Here is a 17,770-nt window from a genome sequence, read left to right on the forward strand (position 1 = left end):
CGTTTTTGATGTGTAAAATAAACGTGTTAAGAGATGAATTAAAAAAGAGAATAGATCAGCATTGATGATGTTTTAATTTTAATTTACAATAATAAATATATTTAATCTGAGGCAAGGTTAGTCTCACAATAGACTTGGATTGATGTGCACCAATAGGCCTACATTCGAAATATTTAGTGAAATATCATATTAATCATATTACAATGTATAACAATTGTGTACTAGTAGAAATACAGATATGTTTTTAGATTGATCCCACAGATAAAAACAATTGAATATAGCCCTATAGTACCGACAGGTACATAATGCCCTGCTAAACATTATGTACTAGTTGGATCATGTACAGACATGATAGGAAATATAATATATATCATGACAACAGCAGTAGTTTCAGCGTTCTCCACACAATATCTACTGTAATCCCAGTTATTCAGACATACAGTACAATTTGATCCTCCCCAGTTTCCACAATCACTATTAAAAGAAATACCAGGCTCCCCTATCAACGTAGCTTCACTGTCATCATTGGCAGAGCCAAGCCAGACACATATTCTAATTAACCCAGTGTAATCACACTAATTGTATTAAAACAAATGCCTAATCAATACCCTGAACATCTGTTTATCAATCAACTGGTCCGCATAATGAGAGCCTTGACAGAAGGAGGAGGGTGGACAGACGTCTGCTTGATGAGGAGGAGGAAAAGGAGGAGGAGGGTGGACACAGATGTCTGCTTGGGGAAGCAGATTCTGAGGGGAAGCAGATCTGTGATGTGAATATCATCTGCGTAGGAGCCATTTCAGAGTTATGTTCATTCAGGACGTGCAATGGAAAATCTTTTCAAACATTTTTTAACGGATAATAATATCAAGCAAAAATCTATATCGAGCATTGATTATCAACTAGTACAAGCACTTCTATGTTCAAGTATGGTTTGTTTAAGAATGCTGGATTCAATTGTTATCAATAACAATTTCAATAAATACAAAGCCTCTTGGTATAGCATTCCGTTACACCCGACATCTTGCCGACATCTTGTGCAGTAGCATAGCACATTAGAATTGAACGTTTCGAGATGAGAACATTTTGAGATAAAAGATTCCTAAATAGACAGTATTCTTATCTGAAGGTTCTATAGAACTAGAATCTACCAGAGATTCATTTTGAGTCAGTGCTTGTCTGTGGTCCCTTCTCCTGGCTAGGTGTTGTGTCAGTTTGTGCGCCCTTGTTCAAACTAGCCTCCACCTCCTTTGTTCGTGCTTGGTCGTCCTGCTTAACAGTGGGTGTTTGTGTCTCCTCTTTGGAGCTTGGGTTCTCCGGTTTGGGTCCTTCTGTGTCTAGTTTGGGCCCTGTCTGGTCCACTTTGGGCCCTGTCTGGTCCACTTTTGGCCCTGTGTGGTCCACTTTGGGCCCTAGTTTCTCCGCTTCAGGCTCTGTCGTCGTATCCTGTTTTGGAGTAAACATCCATGCGAGGGCGGCGTCAGCCGTGCCGTCCCCACTCTGACGTGAAAAACACAGGAAGGTGGCCCACACGAAGGCACAGCACCCTGTGAAGGTGGTCCGCATGTACAGAGGCACCATGGAAAAGTTCAGGAACTAGGAGAGAGGGGAAAGAAGAGATGAGGAAGAGTGGGAGGTAGGTGAGAGAGCAAAGTCTTGTTCATTGTACATTTATAAATGTTCATGGGATACAGTAAATATATCATGAAACCATAATGATTGACATTGTTCAAGTTAGTAGTACTGGGTGGATAGGATGTGCGTATGTTCAACGCTTTCATATACACTAAGATATGATTATACAAAGACAGTCATTTACCTGCATGAATGGCCAGAACATGAGTCCAGTCTGCAAGAGAAAAGCATAGCAACCATTACAAGATCAGACTTTGTCCATGTTTTTAGACTTTGGGCTGTTTTTAGACAGCTCCAGGTTAGGGGAGGGTAGGCGGCTGGGAAGTTCTTGTCCCATTGCGCTCTAGCGACTCCTTGTGATGGGCCGGGCGCATGCACGCTGACTTCGGTCACCAGCTGTACGGTGTTTCCTCCGACACATTGGTGCGGTTGGCTTCCGGGTTAAGCGAGCAGTGTGTCAAGAAGCAAGTCGGCTTGGCGGGGTCGTGTTTCAGAGGACGCATGGCTTTCGACCGTCGCCTCTCCCGAGTCCGTATGGGAGTTGCAGCGATGGGACAAGACTGTAACTACCAATTGGATAACACGAAATTGGGGCGAAAAAGGGGTGAAAAGTACCCCCCCCCCCAAAAAAAAGAAGAAAGAAAAAAAGAAGGGGGGCTGACTATATGTGATAAAGTGAAAATCTAACACGCAAATATAGAAAATGCATTTTAGGCTACAGTCAAAGATGGCGTAAACAATTTTTGGACAGTTTGTGCAGGATTTCTTGTTGTTGCATGGTTTAGATGTTTCTGCTTATAATTTTTGACATTTGGTAGGCTATTTGTTAGTCAACTTGTCTATAATTAGATACATTCAGCTTCTCTTCTGTCATTATATGTTGCCCTAGAAGACTGAATAACCCCTTGCTCACCAGAATGTCATAAATCGATAGAATGAATGCTTCAATCTAGATGACATCAGTAAAGTTTTCTCTGTCATCTTCTTTCACGGAGCAAAGATGTTTAGGGACCGTGGAGAAAATACAATAACTCAACAAAAAAAACTAAATGGGAAAGATTTCCTGTGCAAAATGTCCAAATGGCATCAGTTTGACTGGTTGTAAGGAAATAGAAAGCTGTGAAAAGACCCAACATGTTTCTGATAAGATTTCAGATAGGCTTGCATATTTTATGTGGTTGAAATACTAATATTTTATGACGCCGATAAAGATACCACCTCTACAGATGATATCTAACTGAGCATTCTCATTCTCTCAAGATGCTGAAAAAAATGTATCATATTTCTCCACTCCTGTTCCCAAGGCAACATTTTGCCTACAGTTGGTGTATTATTTTACTGCCAGAAAGTACTACTCTGCAGTAGTTAATATTAAGGCTATGTGAGAGGTTATCAGTGATGTAAAGTGCTTAAGTAAAAATACTTGAAAGTAGTACTTATGTAGTTTTTGGGGGCATCTGTACTTTACATTACTATTTATATTTTTGACTACTTTCACTTTTACTTCACTATGTTCCTACAGAAACTACTGTACTTTTTCTCCATAAATTTTCCTTGACACTCAAAAGTTACATTTTGAATGCTTACCAGGACAGGAAAATTGTCAAATTCAAGCACTTATCAACAGAACATCCCTGGTCATCCCTACTGCCTCTGATCTGGCGGACTCACTAAATGTAAATTATGTTGGAATGTTGGAGTGTGCCTCTGGCTATCTGTAAATACATAAAAATAAGAAAATGGTTTGCTTATTAAAAGTATCTGGTTTGCTTATTAAAAGGAATTTGAAATGATTTATACTTTTATTTTGATACTTAAGTATATTGCTGTAATTACATTTACTTTGATACTTAAGTATATTCTAAACCAAATACTTTTAATCAAGTAAATATTTACTCAAGTATGACAACTGGGTACTTTTTCAACCACTGGAGGTTATAGACCTACAGTCAGCCAGATTAAAAAAGGCAAGTCAGTTGAGAACAAATTCTTATTTTCAATGATGGCCTAGGAACAGTGCCTTGTTCAGGGGCAGAACGTCAGATGTTTACCTTTTTAGCTCGGGGATTCGAGCTTGCAACCTTTCAGTTACTAGTCCAAGGCTACCTGCCGCCCCGATTTCAGCTTCCATTTAACCCATCTGAACAGTAGGCTACAGTTCCCTTGAACTTCCCTATTTAAAGTCGTCTTGTGACTATCGAATTTGTATAGCGCCTCACAATCATCACGCATAACATAGCCGGCACTGCGGGTTATGAGTCAACCTCCGCATCACTACTGAGTAGTGGCAGGGTTTTTTCCTAACCAACTGACTGACCTGACCAGTAAAACAGGACCCTATAACGGCAGGCATGATTGGAATTTCTCTTCAGACTATCGACTCACCTTATATGTATTCAGGAACTTCTCCCTCCAGTCCTGGAAAATGTCCTCTTTGCCCTCCAAGAAACTCACCCCTAGGGAGAACACAGCTCAGTGTGTTTAGTCAAATATCTACTAGCCTACATTTAGAAACAACAATTGACTTGAATGGCTACTTTATTTTGTTGAAACCAACATTAGTAGGTTTTAAATATCCGAAATGTCATATATGGAGCTCACATTTGTTCGAGTCTTTCACGTGACCTCAGTTAGGCCTACATATATACAGACAGAGTGAACTTTGTTCTCGATCGCTCTGACTAACCTGTGTAGAATACACTAGTGGCCAGAGGAGCGGCTGTGGTCTGGTCCAAGAAAAGTTTACGCACAACCATCCTGACCGAATTCCCGGGAAATCTGCGCTCCAAAAACCGCATCCAGAAGAAGTTAAAGTTGCCATGGAAACTGAAAGCGACCACTGACACATTACGCGTGTGCCTCCAGTCTATTTTGTCATTGCGCGAGAACAACTGGTGAACGAAATCCCCACCGGCAAACAGGCAACCGTAGAGGGTTACGTTGGTAAGCCACGGAAACCTTTTGACGTGTTTTATGAATGCCTTTCTCATGTTGTCGACATCAGAATACAGAACCTTGAATAGAATATGACAAATAAAACGAGGTCGATATCAAGCAGTTCATGGATCGGGTCTTCGCCGTCTTCTGTCTGAAAAGACCATTTGGTATCATCTCTCACTCACACACAGGCCTATCGCATTTGGAATGTAACATACATTTCAATTAAATTATATTTTGACAAAATATCAACGAATTTCACAAATAAAGCCTAGGCGAAATGAACGTAAAGCAAGAGCATAATACTTGCGGGAATACAGCAAAGGGGTTTCGTGCGTAAAATCCGAAACGTCAAGTGACACCATAGCGCCGTACTGAATTCTGCATAAAATGGGAACGCCCCCCGTGACGTAAAATCAGAGCAGAAGACGCCATATTCAGGAGGAGCATATTGGCCACTGTATTACAGTCCAGTACACAGATCTCAAGCAGACGATAATTTAAAGATGATATCTTTATTATACAATGAACCTTTATAATAGAATAGGATTTTATCTTAAATGTTATAAAATGCACAAAGCCCAAAATGTGCACTGTGCAAAGCCAACTGAGTTTTTCAATGCTATACAACACCAGTCTCCACTGTAAAATGTGCAGAATACAAATATAGACAGCAGGAACCTTCGTCACCTCCTGTTCCTGAAACAGTCTTTCAAACTCAGCTTTCAGCTCGTACTGCTTCTGCACACCTCTGTCCACCTCTGCTTTCTGCTCGTATTGGTTCTGCATGTCCACCTTTGCTTTCAGCTCATGTAGTTCCTGGTTCTGTTTAGGTCTGCTTTCAGCTCATGTAGTTCCTGGTTCTGTTTAGGTCTGCTTTCAGCTCATGTAGTTCCTGGTTCTGTTTAGGTCTGCTTTCAGCTCATGTAGTTCCTGGTTCTGTTTAGGTCTGCTTTCAGCTCATGTAGTTCCTGGTTCTGTTTAGGTCTGCTTTTAGCTCATGTAGTTCCTGGTTCTGTTTAGGTCTGCTTTCAGCTCATGTAGTTCCTGGTTCTGTTTAGGTCTGCTTTCAGCTCATTTAGTTCCTGGTTCTGTTTAGGTCTGCTTTCAGCTCATTTAGTTTCTGGTTCTGTTTAGTTCTGCTTTCAGCTCATGTAGTTCCTGGTTCTGTTTAGGTCTGCTTTCAGCTCATTTAGTTCCTGGTTCTGTTTAGGTCTGCTTTCAGCTCATTTAGTTTCTGGTTCTGTTTAGGTCTGCTTTCAGCTCATGTAGTTCCTGGTTCTGTTTAGGTCTGCTTTCAGCTCATGTAGTTCCTGGTTCTGTTTAGGTCTGCTTTCAGCTCATGTAGTTCCTGGTTCTGTTTAGAACCAGTTCCTCTTTTAGCCTCTTAAATGTGTCTTCTGCATCATCAGTCACTTAAAATCAGGGGGAAAAAACACAGACACAACTACAGAAAGTACTGTATTAATATAAATTAAGTTTATAATGGTACAGCCAGAATAGGACTGGCAGCCCTCTGAGCCTGGTGTTCTGCCCACTGTGCTTCTGCTTCTGCATTGCTGGCTCTTTGGGGTTTTAGACTGGGTATCTGTAAAGCACCGTGTGACTACTGCTGATGTAAAAAAGGCTTTATAAAGAAATATAATATAAATCATTTGATTGATTGATTGCAGTACTCACCCATCATTATTGGGCTGTTTCAACAGAACAACATTTGTATGCAGAGCTCAGGGAGTTGCCCCAAGCCACATTAGTTGGGATTTATTGTAACATTACCTCTGTATTTAGCTAGTGTCATTAATTCATATGCACAGTTGGGGGGAGCAACCTGTAGCTTCCCGCCTCTTCAATTCAGGTTTTCACATTGATCCCCTACTATGACCCCCAGACTCAGCCATGTTTTGGCCCCCCACTATGATCCCCTGACTCCGCCATGTTTTGACCCCCCACTATGACCCCCAGACTCCGCCATGTTTTGACCCCCCACTATGACCCCTAGACTCAGCTATGTTTCGACCCCCCACTATGACCCCTAGACTTAGCTATGTTTCGACCCCCCACTATGACCCCTAGACTCCGCCATGTTTTGACCCCCCACTATGACCCCCCACTATGACCCCTAGACTCAGCTATGTTTCGACCCCCCACTATGACCCCCAGACTCAGCCATGTTTCAATCTAATTTCACCCCCTTTATATCTTCTTACCAGTGGTTGTTGTTTATGTCCTGCTGTTTATGTCCTGCTGTTTATGGCCTGTTGTTTATGTCCTGTTGTTTATGTCCTGCTGTTTATGGCCTGTTGTTTATGTCCTGCTGTTTATGTCCTGCTGTTTATGTCCTGCTGTTTATGTCCTGCTGTTTATGTCCTGTTGTTTATGTCCTGTTGTTTATGTCCTGTTGTTTATGTCCTGCTGTTTATGGCCTGTTGTTTATGTCCTGCTGTTTATGGCCTGTTGTTTATGTCCTGTTGTTTATGTCCTGTTGTTTATGTACTGCTGTTTATGGCCTGTTGTTTACGGCCTGTTGTTTATGTCCTGCTGTTTATGTCCTGTTGTTTATGTCCTGTTGTTTATGTCCTGCTGTTTATGTCCTGTTGTTTATGTCCTGCTGTTTATGTCCTGTTGTTTATGGCCTGCTGTTTATGTCCTGCTGTTTATGGCCTGTTGTTTATGTCCTGTTGTTTATGTCCTGTTGTTTATGTCCTGTTGTTTATGGCCTGTTGTTTATGTCCTGCTGTTTATGGCCTGTTGTTTATGGCCTGCTGTTTATGTCCTGCTGTTTATGGCCTGTTGTTTATGTCCTGTTGTTTATGTCCTGTTGTTTATGTCCTGTTGTTTATGTCCTGCTGTTTATGTCCTGTTGTTTATGTCCTGTTGTTTATGTCCTGCTGTTTATGTCCTGTTGTTTATGGCCTGCTGTTTATGTCCTGCTGTTTATGGCCTGTTGTTTATGTCCTGCTGTTTATGGCCTGTTGTTTATGTCCTGTTGTTTATGTCCTGTTGTTTATGTCCTGTTGTTTATGGCCTGTTGTTTATGTCCTGCTGTTTATGGCCTGTTGTTTATGGCCTGCTGTTTATGTCCTGCTGTTTATGGCCTGTTGTTTATGTCCTGTTGTTTATGTCCTGTTGTTTATGGCCTGTTGTTTATGACCTGTTGTTTATGTCCTGCTGTTTATGTCCTGTTGTTTATGACCTGTTGTTTATGTCCTGTTGTTTATGTCCTGCTGTTTATGGCCTGTTGTTTATGTCCTGTTGTTTATGTCCTGCTGTTTATGTCCTGTTGTTTATGACCTGTTGTTTATGACCTGTTGTTTATGGCCTGTTGTTTATGTCCTGTTGTTTATGTCCTGTTGTTTATGACCTGTTGTTTATGTCCTGTTGTTTATGACCTGTTGTTTATGACCTGTTGTTTATGTCCTGTTGTTTATGACCTGTTGTTTATGTCCTGTTGTTTATGACCTGTTGTTTATGTCCTGTTGTTTATGACCTGTTGTTTATGGCCTGTTGTTTATGTCCTGTTGTTTATGTCCTGTTGTTTATGTCCTGCTGTTTATGTCCTGTTGTTTATGTCCTGTTGTTTATGACCTGTTGTTTATGTCCTGCTGTTTATGACCTGTTGTTTATGTCCTGCTGTTTATGTCCTGTTGTTTATGGCCTGTTGTTTATGTCCTGTTGTTTATGTCCTGCTGTTTATGTCCTGTTGTTTATGTCCTGCTGTTTATGTCCTGTTGTTTATGTCCTGCTGTTTATGACCTGTTGTTTATGTCCTGTTGTTTATGTCCTGCTGTTTATGGCCTGTTGTTTATGTCCTGTTGTTTATGGCCTGTTGTTTATGTTCTGTTGTTTATGTCCTGTTGTTTATGTCCTGTTGTTTATGTCCTGTTGTTTATGGCCTGTTGTTTATGTCCTGTTGTTTATGTCCTGTAGTTTATGGCCTGTTGTTTATGTCCTGCTGTTTATGTCCTGTTGTTTATGTCCTGCTGTTTATGTCCTGCTGTTTATGTCCTGTTGTTTATATCCTGCTGTTTATGGCCTGTTGTTTATGTCCTGCTGTTTATGGCCTGCTGTTTATGGCCTGTTGTTTATGTCCTGTTGTTTATGTCCTGTTGTTTATGTCCTGTTGTTTATGGACTGTTGTTTATGTCCTGCTGTTTATGGCCTGCTGTTTATGGCCTGCTGTCAGCCTCTTCCTTGCGTGCCATGTTTCTTTGTTTTGTCCTCATTACACCAGTGCCCTATAATCCTGTGCTCGACATTTCACCTTTCGATCCGTGCAGGTGCCAAAGATTTCTTTTGGATTATCATACAGGTTTGAGCATGAATTGTAATAATAGTATGACCAACAGAAGTTCAAGATCAAGAATGATGTTGCAGCGCAATGTGAGGAGCAAGCTGCACGTGTGTTCTGCTACATTTTTGGTTAGAGTATATTTTCTTTCCAAAAAAATCTGATTATGTATATAATTTTTTGAAACATATTGTCAGATGAGAAAAAAGAAGAAACCCGCACAATGCTCTTGCTTGTATCACTACTCTTTAATAAGCTTTACATAACGGCCTCACGGCCTTCGTCAGAGCTTTTGTGAGTTTTTTAAATTAGCACCCTTATGTAGACATAGCTCCACCCACAATGCATTGAATGGGGTTGGAGTCGATGGAAAATAAGTAAGTGTTACCAAATATATGTAACGGTTTCTCTCCTCCTCTTCATCTGAAGAGGAGGAGTAGGGATCAGACCAAAATGCAGCAGGTTGTGAATACATAATGAATTTATTTAAAGACGAAGACGAACACGAAAAACACTTGAAAAATTACAAAACGACGTAGACTGACCTAAAACATGAGAACTTACAAATACACAAAGAACGCACGAACAGGTACAGACTACAAACCAACGCTACAGTCCCGTGTGGTACGAACATACATACAGACACGGAAGACAACCACCCACAACAAACAATGTGAAACAACCTCCCTATGTATGGTTCTCAATCAGAGGAAAACGTAAAACACCTGCCTCTGATTGAGAGCCATACAAGGTCAATTAAACCTGACACTTAACATAGAACAAACAACACAGACTGCCCTTTTCCCCGCTGCTTGATCCTTGTATGGTGGGTGGTTCTGTAACGGTTTCTCTCCTCCTCTTCGTCTGAAGAGGAGGAGTAGGGATCAGACCAAAATGCAGCGGGTTGTGAATACATAATGCATTTATTTAAAGACGAAGACGAACACGAAAAACACTTGGAAAATTACAAAACAACAAAACGACGTAGACTGACCTAAAACATGAGAACTTACAAATACACGAAGAACGCACGAACAGGTACAGAACCACCCACCAATCTAGGACCAAGTGGAGTGGAGAAGGGAGGCGACAGCAGTGGGAAGAAACCCAGGACTCCTGGACTTGGGAGGAGATCCTGGACGGCAAAGGACCCTGGGCTCAGCCAGGGGAATATCGCCGTCCCAAGGCGGAGCTGGAGGCAGCGAAGGCAGAGAGGCGCTGGTATGAGGAGGCAGCGCGGCGGCGCGGTTGGGAGCCCGAGAGTCAGACCCAAACATTTCTTGGGGGTGGCACACGAGGAGTGTGGCAAAGCCGGGTAGGATACCGGAGCCAACTCCCCGTGCTTACCGTGGAGTGAGAGGGCGTCGTACTGGTCAGACACCGTGTTATGCGGTAAAGCGCACGGTGTCCCCAGTACGCGTGCTTAGCCCAGTGCGGGCTATTCCACCTCGCCGCACTGGTAGGGCTAAGTTGGGCATCGAGCCGGATGTCATGAAGCCGGTCCAACGCATCTGGCCTCCAGTGCGTCTCCTCGGGCCGGCATACATGGCACCAGCCTTACGAATGGTGTCCCCGGTTCGCCAGCATAGCCCAGTGCGGGCTATTCCACCCCGCCGCACTAGCAGGGCTACGGGGACCATTCAACCTGGTAAGGTTGGGCAGGCTCGGTGCTCAAGAGCGCGTGTCCTCCATCACGGTCCGGTATACCCGGTGCCACCTCCACGTACCAGTCCACCGGTGGCAGCCCCCCGCACCAGGCTGTCTCTCCGGGTTCTCTCTCCAGCTACTCCCACCTGTCCAGTGCTGTCAGAGCCTTCCTCTCCAGCGCAGCCAGTGTCTGAGCTGTCTGCCTGCCCAGCGCTGTATGAACTGTCTGCCTGCACAGCACCGTCAGAGCTGTTCGTCTGTCCCGAGCCGTCAGAGCTGTCCGTCTGTTATGAGCCGTCCAGCCAGGACCAGCCAGAGCCGTCCAGCCAGGACCAGCCAGAGCCGTCCAGCCAGGACCAGCCAGAGCCGTCCAGCCAGGACCAGCCAGAGCCGTCCAGCCAGGACCAGCCAGAGCCGTTCAGCCAGGACCAGCCAGAGCCGTCCAGCCAGGACCAGCCAGAGCCGTCCAGCCAGGACCAGCCAGAGCCGTCCAGCCAGGACCAGCCAGAGCCGTCCAGCCAGGACCAGCCAGAGCCGTCCAGCCAGGAGCCGCCAGAGCCAGCCAGCCAGGATCCGCCAGAGCCAGCCAGCCAGGATCCGCCAGAGCCAGCCAGCCAGGATCTGCCCCTCATTCCGGTGCTGCCCCTCAGTCTGGTGCTTCCCCTCAGTCCGGTGCTGCCCTTTGGTAGAGTGGGATTGACATGGAGGGTGGCCATTGGGAGGAGGCCAAGGAAGCGGGGTTTGACTATGGTGGGGTGGGGACCACGACCAGCGCCAGAGCCGCCACCGTGGACAGACGCCCACCCAGACCCTCCCCTAGACTTTATGCTGGTGCGCCCGGAGTTCGCACCTTAAGGGGGGGGGGGTTATGTCACGTTCCTGACCTCTGACCTTTCTCTTGTATTATTTTAGTTGGTCAGGGAGTGAGTTGGGGTGGGTTGTCGATGTGTTTTTTCTTGTTGGGTTGTTTGTGTTCGGCCGGGTATGATTCTCAATCAGAGACAGCTGTCAATCGTTGTCCCTGATTGAGAATCATACTTAGGCAGCCTGTGATTCACGTGGTGGCTGTGGGTGGTTGTATCGCGTGTCTGTGTATGTCGCACCACACGGGACTGTTTGCGGTTTAACACGTTTGTTGTTTTTGTATGTTAAGTGTTCAGTCTGTATTCATTAAATAATCATGGACACTAACCACTCTGCATATTGGTCTTATCCTTCTCGCCTCTCCTCCTCGTCCGAGGAGGAGGATTACGACGATCGTTACAATATAACAACGTGCATTTCATAAGTATTCGAATAGAGGGTGTACATATAACATATTAAACACGTCTGTAACATATTGTCAGCAAATGTGTTAATTTAAACAATCATAATATGAAAACATTTAGTTTCATTTGCAGAAAACATTCAAACAAAGACACATAGGCTTCTATACTAGGATTTGTGTTTAATTTTTTATATCATATTAAAGATGAATTGAGTATAGAATAGAATGTTCAGTGCAATAATCTCCTGGTTAGCTGGGTACCAGGGTGAGGTGCACTGTAATAAGGTGGGTTTAGTGAGCGCTTCAGTGCAGACTTTTGAGTGAACAAATACAGTATGAGAAAACTGTGGGTCAACAGAGGGAATTCTGTGGTGATACAGTTTTGAAATAAAGTACAATATGAAAACAGAACCGTTTTGAATTCATCCTTACAATGTATCACCTTTTTTATTGCAAAAGAGTATGTGGCATCTCACATTTGTTTATTTAATTCACTGAAATATATGCATTCGTGCTCAAGCCTACTGTGCTGTATGTTAAATGTGTCTCTGTGAAATCCTTGAACAGTGATCATTTAAAAAGCTGAGAAGAATATGATTCATGTCTTCCCGAAGTTCTCAAGTCTGCTACCATCCTTCTCTTCCGCAGCTGTCAGAGTAAATCCAGAGCAAACTGCCCTTTCGTTTGAGTAAATTCCCTTGCTGTTTGTACAGAAAGATTCTACTTCTGGTATATTTCTACAGCTACTGGATAACATGACTACACCAGATAATAGTATAGTAGGACTCAGATCAACACAATCCATCAGGTCGCAAAGGGTGCAGACATTCACCCCCACACAATAATAAAAACCTCTCAACAACAACCATCAGTTACACACAGAGAGCGAGAGAGAGAGAGAGAGAGAGGGCGAGAGGGTGAGAGAGAGAGGGCGAGAGAGAGAGAGAGAGAGAGGGTGACAGAGAGAGGGTGAGAGAGAGAGGGTGAGAGAGAGAGAGGGTGAGAGAGAGGGCGAGAGAGAGAGAGGGCGAGAGAGAGAGAGGGAGAGAGAGGGCGAGAGATAGAGAGGGCGAGAGAGAGAGAGGGAGAGAGAGGGCGAGAGAGGGCGAGAGGGCAAGAGTCTAACAAACCAAAATTGTTCCTCTGAAAATTCCCAGAACATTTGTTAGGTTGCGGCAAATGTTATCATAACACAAAAACTGTCTAGTTGCGCTGACAATTATACAATGTTTGTATAAAACATTCGCCTGATGTTGCAAGAACGTTCCCAGAACATTGCGCATACATTTTGTTGCAGCAGTATGTTCTAAAAACATTGCTGGTACATTGTGTTATTACATTACCAGGAAACATAACGAAACTGTTTGGGGAATGGTGGTTGTTACAGATGTGGTGCGTTTTTGTGAATGTTAGGAGAACGTCCTAATGTTGTATAAAAACCCTTTCTTATGTTCTGGGTATGTTCCCGGTTTGCTGGGCAGTCTGTCCTGTCTCTTCACTGGGGTCAGCCAGTCAAGTCAGGTGAACCATGAGAGTGGCAGTCCATACAGCACAGTCCATACAGCACAGTCCATACAGCACAGTCCATACAGCACAGTCCATACAGCACAGTCCATACACGACACACTGTAGCAATAGAATAGTGCTGACATCCAAAAGAGTGTCACTGATCCTTATCAAATCTTTTAGATTTTGGAGAATCTAAGAAGAAGTCTGCTCTCTCTTCTCTCCTCTGGCTTTCATTTTCCTCAGCTTTGACTTTGATGGAAATATCCCTTGCTGCTGTGGCGGCTCCACGGACAGCGTAACTCACAAGAACAGACAAAATAATGCCTATAGGAATCCCAATACACGCGCCAAGTGTTCCATGTTGTGCACCTGCAACTGCTCCCATGAGTGCCCCCACTACAGCAGTCATAATCACTATTAGTGGTTTGACGTAGTGGGCCACCACAGACAAGGCCTCTTCCCTGTATCCTTGCTTGACGGCCTGTAGGTCCACCTTCTGATGGTCAGCCATTACCGACCGGTCCTGCTTCTCTGTGCTTACTTCAAAGAACAAACACACACACAGAGACAGTTAATGAATCAGAACACCGTTACAGATGTAGGATCTTAATTTGAGCCAGTTTGCTACAGCAGGAAAATAAACCTGCAGCAATAGGAAATGTGAATTATTATGTGGATTATTTTTATAGGACAGTTCTGTAGTGGTTGATACATTTTTCATTAGGGCAAATCTAGTCTGAAATGTCAAAGTGGAAATTGCTTTAGGAGCAATTTTAAACTTATCATACTTACTACTGGGGGGAAGTAGTTGACTGCTACTTGTCCTCTTCATCAACCTTTCTTTAGGCTTCTCTTCTTCTCTATACTTCTTCAGCTCGTCTTCCTTTTCCTTCAACTCTGTTTTGTATTTCTGTTTCAGTCTGTCCTCTCGGTCTTCATACATCCTTCTCAGCTCGGTCACTTCCCTTGGCATTGTAGTCTCCATCAGTTCATAGTATACTTGGGGGATTAAGAATTCTTCACGGTTTTCTGCTACCATGGCGTCTATCTTTACCAGGAGCTCAGAAATCTGGGGAGGAGAATTCCCACAATCAAGGAGATGGTGCCTGTCTCCACATTTCGCTAGAATACTTTTTGCTCTGTCGATCATCTGATTCTGTTCAATGGATGTGCATTTCTCCTCAGCCTCACTGACAAACAAGACCATGGTAAACCTCCATGCCCTAACTGACAATAGCTCCATGTGATACCGAATTGCCTTTCTTTCTGCGGAGGAGAGAGGGTCGCCCATGGGAACCACCAGAAGAAGAGCATGGGGTCCTGGAGGCAATAGGGTCACACTATTCTTCATTTCTTGTTTGATGTGTGTGGACGTGTACTTCACAGTGTTCCAGCCCGGGGTGTCCACCACGGTGACAGTCCTTCCAGCCACCTCACCCTGCTTCTTCACACACATGCCTCCTTCACTCCGGAAGTTATCTCTGCCCAGGATGGTTTTGGCTACTGTACTCTTCCCAGCTCCTACTCTTCCAAGCAGCAGGAGTCTAAGATCTGACTGGGGAGGAGGACCCCCTGCATCAGAGGGTAATCATCAGATACAAGCTCAGCACACAGTCTAACTAACACAATGTGTTTCAAACACACGCTGTGTAAAGGAAGGAATTATCAAAAAGTAATAACATGTCCAAATGTAGGCTAAACATTCAGGAAAGCTGAACTGGAATTTACTTACCATGAACATTTGGGGAGCGTTCACTCGCCATTGCACAGGCGAGTAACTTTGTTTTAATGTCGTCTCTCAGAGGTTTCCTCTCACATGCTGTTCTTTAGCTGTCTTGCATTGAAACATATTAACGCAGGTTAAATGATGGTGCAGGTTAAATTAGGTCACCATGGTTTATACACTTAAAGTGACCCATACCATTCACAATAATACACCATTTATAGAATATTACTATACCTCTGTCGTTGTCATTATCCTCATCCATGTTATAGACTAGCTTAGAATGAGTTACAGTATTCATAAACACTCTATGTACGTTGTAACAAGGAAGTGAAGGAACCAGTAACACAGGAATCCCAGGTTATAGAGATTACATTTGATAGTGATTACACATGCATTTTAAATCAACTGTGCCTTGTAAAATAATGATATTTAACTCACATTTATATTATTTTGATAATTCTCCGTTTCCAATAGCTAACAGTACGACATGGGCAGAAGCAGACAGACGTGCACGTTAACACTTCCTGAAAAGTTAAGAGGTGGTTTATGAGCAGACAGTGTATGCTCTCTCAAATGACACATGATGGACTTTAGTCAAGTAGCATAGAGTAGGCCTGTACATAAGTCACATGCAACACTATTATTGTGTAAAATAAAATGTAAGGACAAATAAAGCTTTGTAAAGCTAAATTAAAGTGATGTTATCCATCTATGCCCCAAAAGGGGACAAACTGCAGGTATACTGTAATCAAAACCACTCATACACACACACTTCAGTAGAGAAGTGGTCAAGTACAGACAAACACTTGATATAGTGATTGATCCATGATAGGAAAGCCATACAACTGTTTTGTTTAAGCAGAAGAACAAATAAAGTTAAACAATAAGGACATCAATAATCAAAGATACTCACTGAACAATATTGATAACCATTACATCAACATTCAACAACATACAGTATCTGCTTGTAAAAATCATGTAATTCACTTACCTTGTAACACTAGTGGTTCAGTTCTTCAGCTGGCATTAACATATAGGCCAACGTGAATTATAAAAATAATAATCTGAAAACAATTGTTAAAACAGTAAATAATAAGATTTATTTTGAAAAACAGTTGATTAAAAAATTGAAATATTGTGAATAATTGTGACTTTTTGATACAAATGAATCATGTTGACATCATATTAGAATGAACAAACAGATGTAGAGGAAACAGAAAAGAGAAATCCTTGCACGGCAACACTGCTATCTCTTCCTAGTTTAGATGCAGTTACTGATTGACTTATTTCCTGAGTGAGTACTCTGCTCAAGTGATGTGGCTTTCCTCTGCAACACACAGAGCAAACCGGATAACACACACTTCCTCTACTGTTGAGATATGGTTCCAGGTCAATAGAGAACACCTAAGAGGTGTGCTTTGACCTTGAGTTTCATGTATATGAAAAAGCAGAGCCAAATATAGACATATATTTAAGGTAGAATGTAAGGTAGAATGCCTCAACTAATGGCCCATTGAGTTTGTATGTAGGCCTAGTCTTGACCTAGAGAGGCTGATACATTTGACTGATTTGAGAATTACGACAAGCATTATCTAGAAAGTAATCTTTTTAAATCAGATTTTATATTCTATCAAATGTTTGAACATATTGTCAGCTAATGTGTTAATATTAACAATCATAACATGACAACATAATTTAGACAGAACAGTAAAACAAAGACACATGAAGCATGTACTTCAGGCTATGACAGACACAATTCCGCACCTGAGACAATACTTTTCACAATTCTCCATCCGTTTCTCCATTGCTGTTTTTTTTTTTACAGCCAGTCTGCAGAACTTTTTCCTTCTCCCTCTTCTCCACCTCCATCATTGCCCTCCATCGAGAGGGATTCTGGTTCCTGTGAACAAACAGAGCTCGGAAAAGTAGAAATGTTCACTAACAAATGTGTGCACCACATTTTTGAGAAATAAGCTTTTTGTGCGTATTAAAAATGTCAGGGATATTTATTTCAGCTCATGAAATATGGGACCAACACTTTACATGTTGCGTTTATATTTTTGTTCAGTGTAGTTGAAATGGCCATTTTGTTCAGACTATCACAGCTTTATCTATATACAGTATCTACTCCTCAACAGCTCAATGACGTGGATGTGTCTCCATTCTGCCGTTTATACACAAGACATACAACTTGTATCAATCACTTATGTTTCGATGTCTATCCCTGTGGGCCTATATATCCATATGTCTATATATTTGTGTGGATCATACTGTACTGGAGTCTGAAACTTCAGGTTTCACTCACTTTTTCAGGAAGGCTTTCCCATGTGATTGAGAGTGATGTAGTTTGGCAGTATGCCTGGCTCCTGAAGAGTCAGGAACTCTCTGATGAGCTTTCTCTGTAAGACAGGCCATCATTAGCTCTGGAACCAGTGAGCAGAGAGCTAACAGGCAATTCATTTGAACACATGGATGTAGCTGGCTACTGTAGAGCACAGCATTAATTCAATACTAAATCAAGGTAACACTACCCAAGAAGACCCTTGGATGGATGTAGAATCATCCATAATTGCTCCAAGGTGTAACCAGGAGACCAGTAAAAACAGTTACACAAGCTTTCTCTACGGAAAACTAAACTAAAACGGCAACAACTGGGCTGAAAACTGCTGTCACAAATAAGCCCTATACATCGAGAAATACAAGCAACACAAGCGGTGTAAATAGCAGTCAATGTAAAATGTACACTGCCCAAAAAAATAAA

General features: G+C 42.8%; 2 protein-coding genes across 4 annotated transcripts; both read right to left on the minus strand.

Annotated features, from left to right (window-relative positions):
* Positions 1-75: 75 nt before the first annotated feature.
* LOC129847092 (mpv17-like protein) lies at positions 76-4,933 on the minus strand. The gene is made up of 4 exons (XM_055914888.1): positions 4,322-4,933; positions 4,021-4,091; positions 1,820-1,849; positions 76-1,596 (listed from the first exon to the last, which is right to left on the minus strand). Exons 1-4 carry the CDS (start codon positions 4,623-4,625, stop codon positions 1,159-1,161), a joined length of 843 nt encoding a protein of 280 aa, XP_055770863.1. The 5' UTR covers positions 4,626-4,933; the 3' UTR covers positions 76-1,158.
* A 7,001-nt stretch (positions 4,934-11,934) lies between these two features.
* On the minus strand, positions 11,935-16,296 carry LOC129847096 (GTPase IMAP family member 4-like). 3 transcript variants are annotated; one of them, XM_055914896.1, is made up of 5 exons: positions 16,001-16,296; positions 15,448-15,533; positions 15,016-15,113; positions 14,076-14,855; positions 11,935-13,823 (listed from the first exon to the last, which is right to left on the minus strand). In XM_055914896.1, the coding sequence occupies exons 3-5, from the start codon at positions 15,044-15,046 to the stop codon at positions 13,438-13,440; spliced, it is 1,197 nt and encodes a 398-aa protein (XP_055770871.1). In that variant the 5' UTR covers positions 15,047-15,113; positions 15,448-15,533; positions 16,001-16,296; the 3' UTR covers positions 11,935-13,437. The 3 variants fall into 3 exon arrangements, with proteins under 3 accessions (XP_055770871.1, XP_055770870.1, XP_055770872.1); XM_055914895.1 differs by having other exon boundaries at positions 15,016-15,117; XM_055914897.1 differs by lacking the exons at positions 15,448-15,533; positions 16,001-16,296 and having other exon boundaries at positions 15,016-15,418.
* Between the last annotated feature and the right edge of the window lie 1,474 nt (positions 16,297-17,770).

Source organism: Salvelinus fontinalis, unplaced genomic scaffold, assembly GCF_029448725.1.
Source record: "Salvelinus fontinalis isolate EN_2023a unplaced genomic scaffold, ASM2944872v1 scaffold_0701, whole genome shotgun sequence".
NCBI lineage: Eukaryota > Metazoa > Chordata > Actinopteri > Salmoniformes > Salmonidae > Salvelinus > Salvelinus fontinalis.

Bases quoted from the DNA above. Each gene is read 5' to 3' on its own strand.
- LOC129847096 (XM_055914896.1), bottom strand. From the start codon at position 15,046: ATGGCGAGTGAACGCTCCCCAAATGTTCATG. The intron at 14,856-15,015 runs GTAAGTAAATTC...CCTCTGATGCAG, and splicing joins ACGCTCCCCAAATGTTCATG to GGGGTCCTCCTCCCCAGTCA. The intron at 13,824-14,075 runs GTAAGTATGATA...TGTTCTTTGAAG, and splicing joins TCAACTACTTCCCCCCAGTA to TAAGCACAGAGAAGCAGGAC.
- LOC129847092 (XM_055914888.1), bottom strand. From the start codon at position 4,625: ATGAGAAAGGCATTCATAAAACACGTCAAAAGGTTTCCGTGGCTTACC. The intron at 4,092-4,321 runs GTTAGTCAGAGC...TGTTCTCCCTAG, and splicing joins CACTAGTGTATTCTACACAG to GGGTGAGTTTCTTGGAGGGC. The intron at 1,597-1,819 runs GTAAATGACTGT...CCTCTCTCCTAG, and splicing joins TGTTCTGGCCATTCATGCAG to TTCCTGAACTTTTCCATGGT.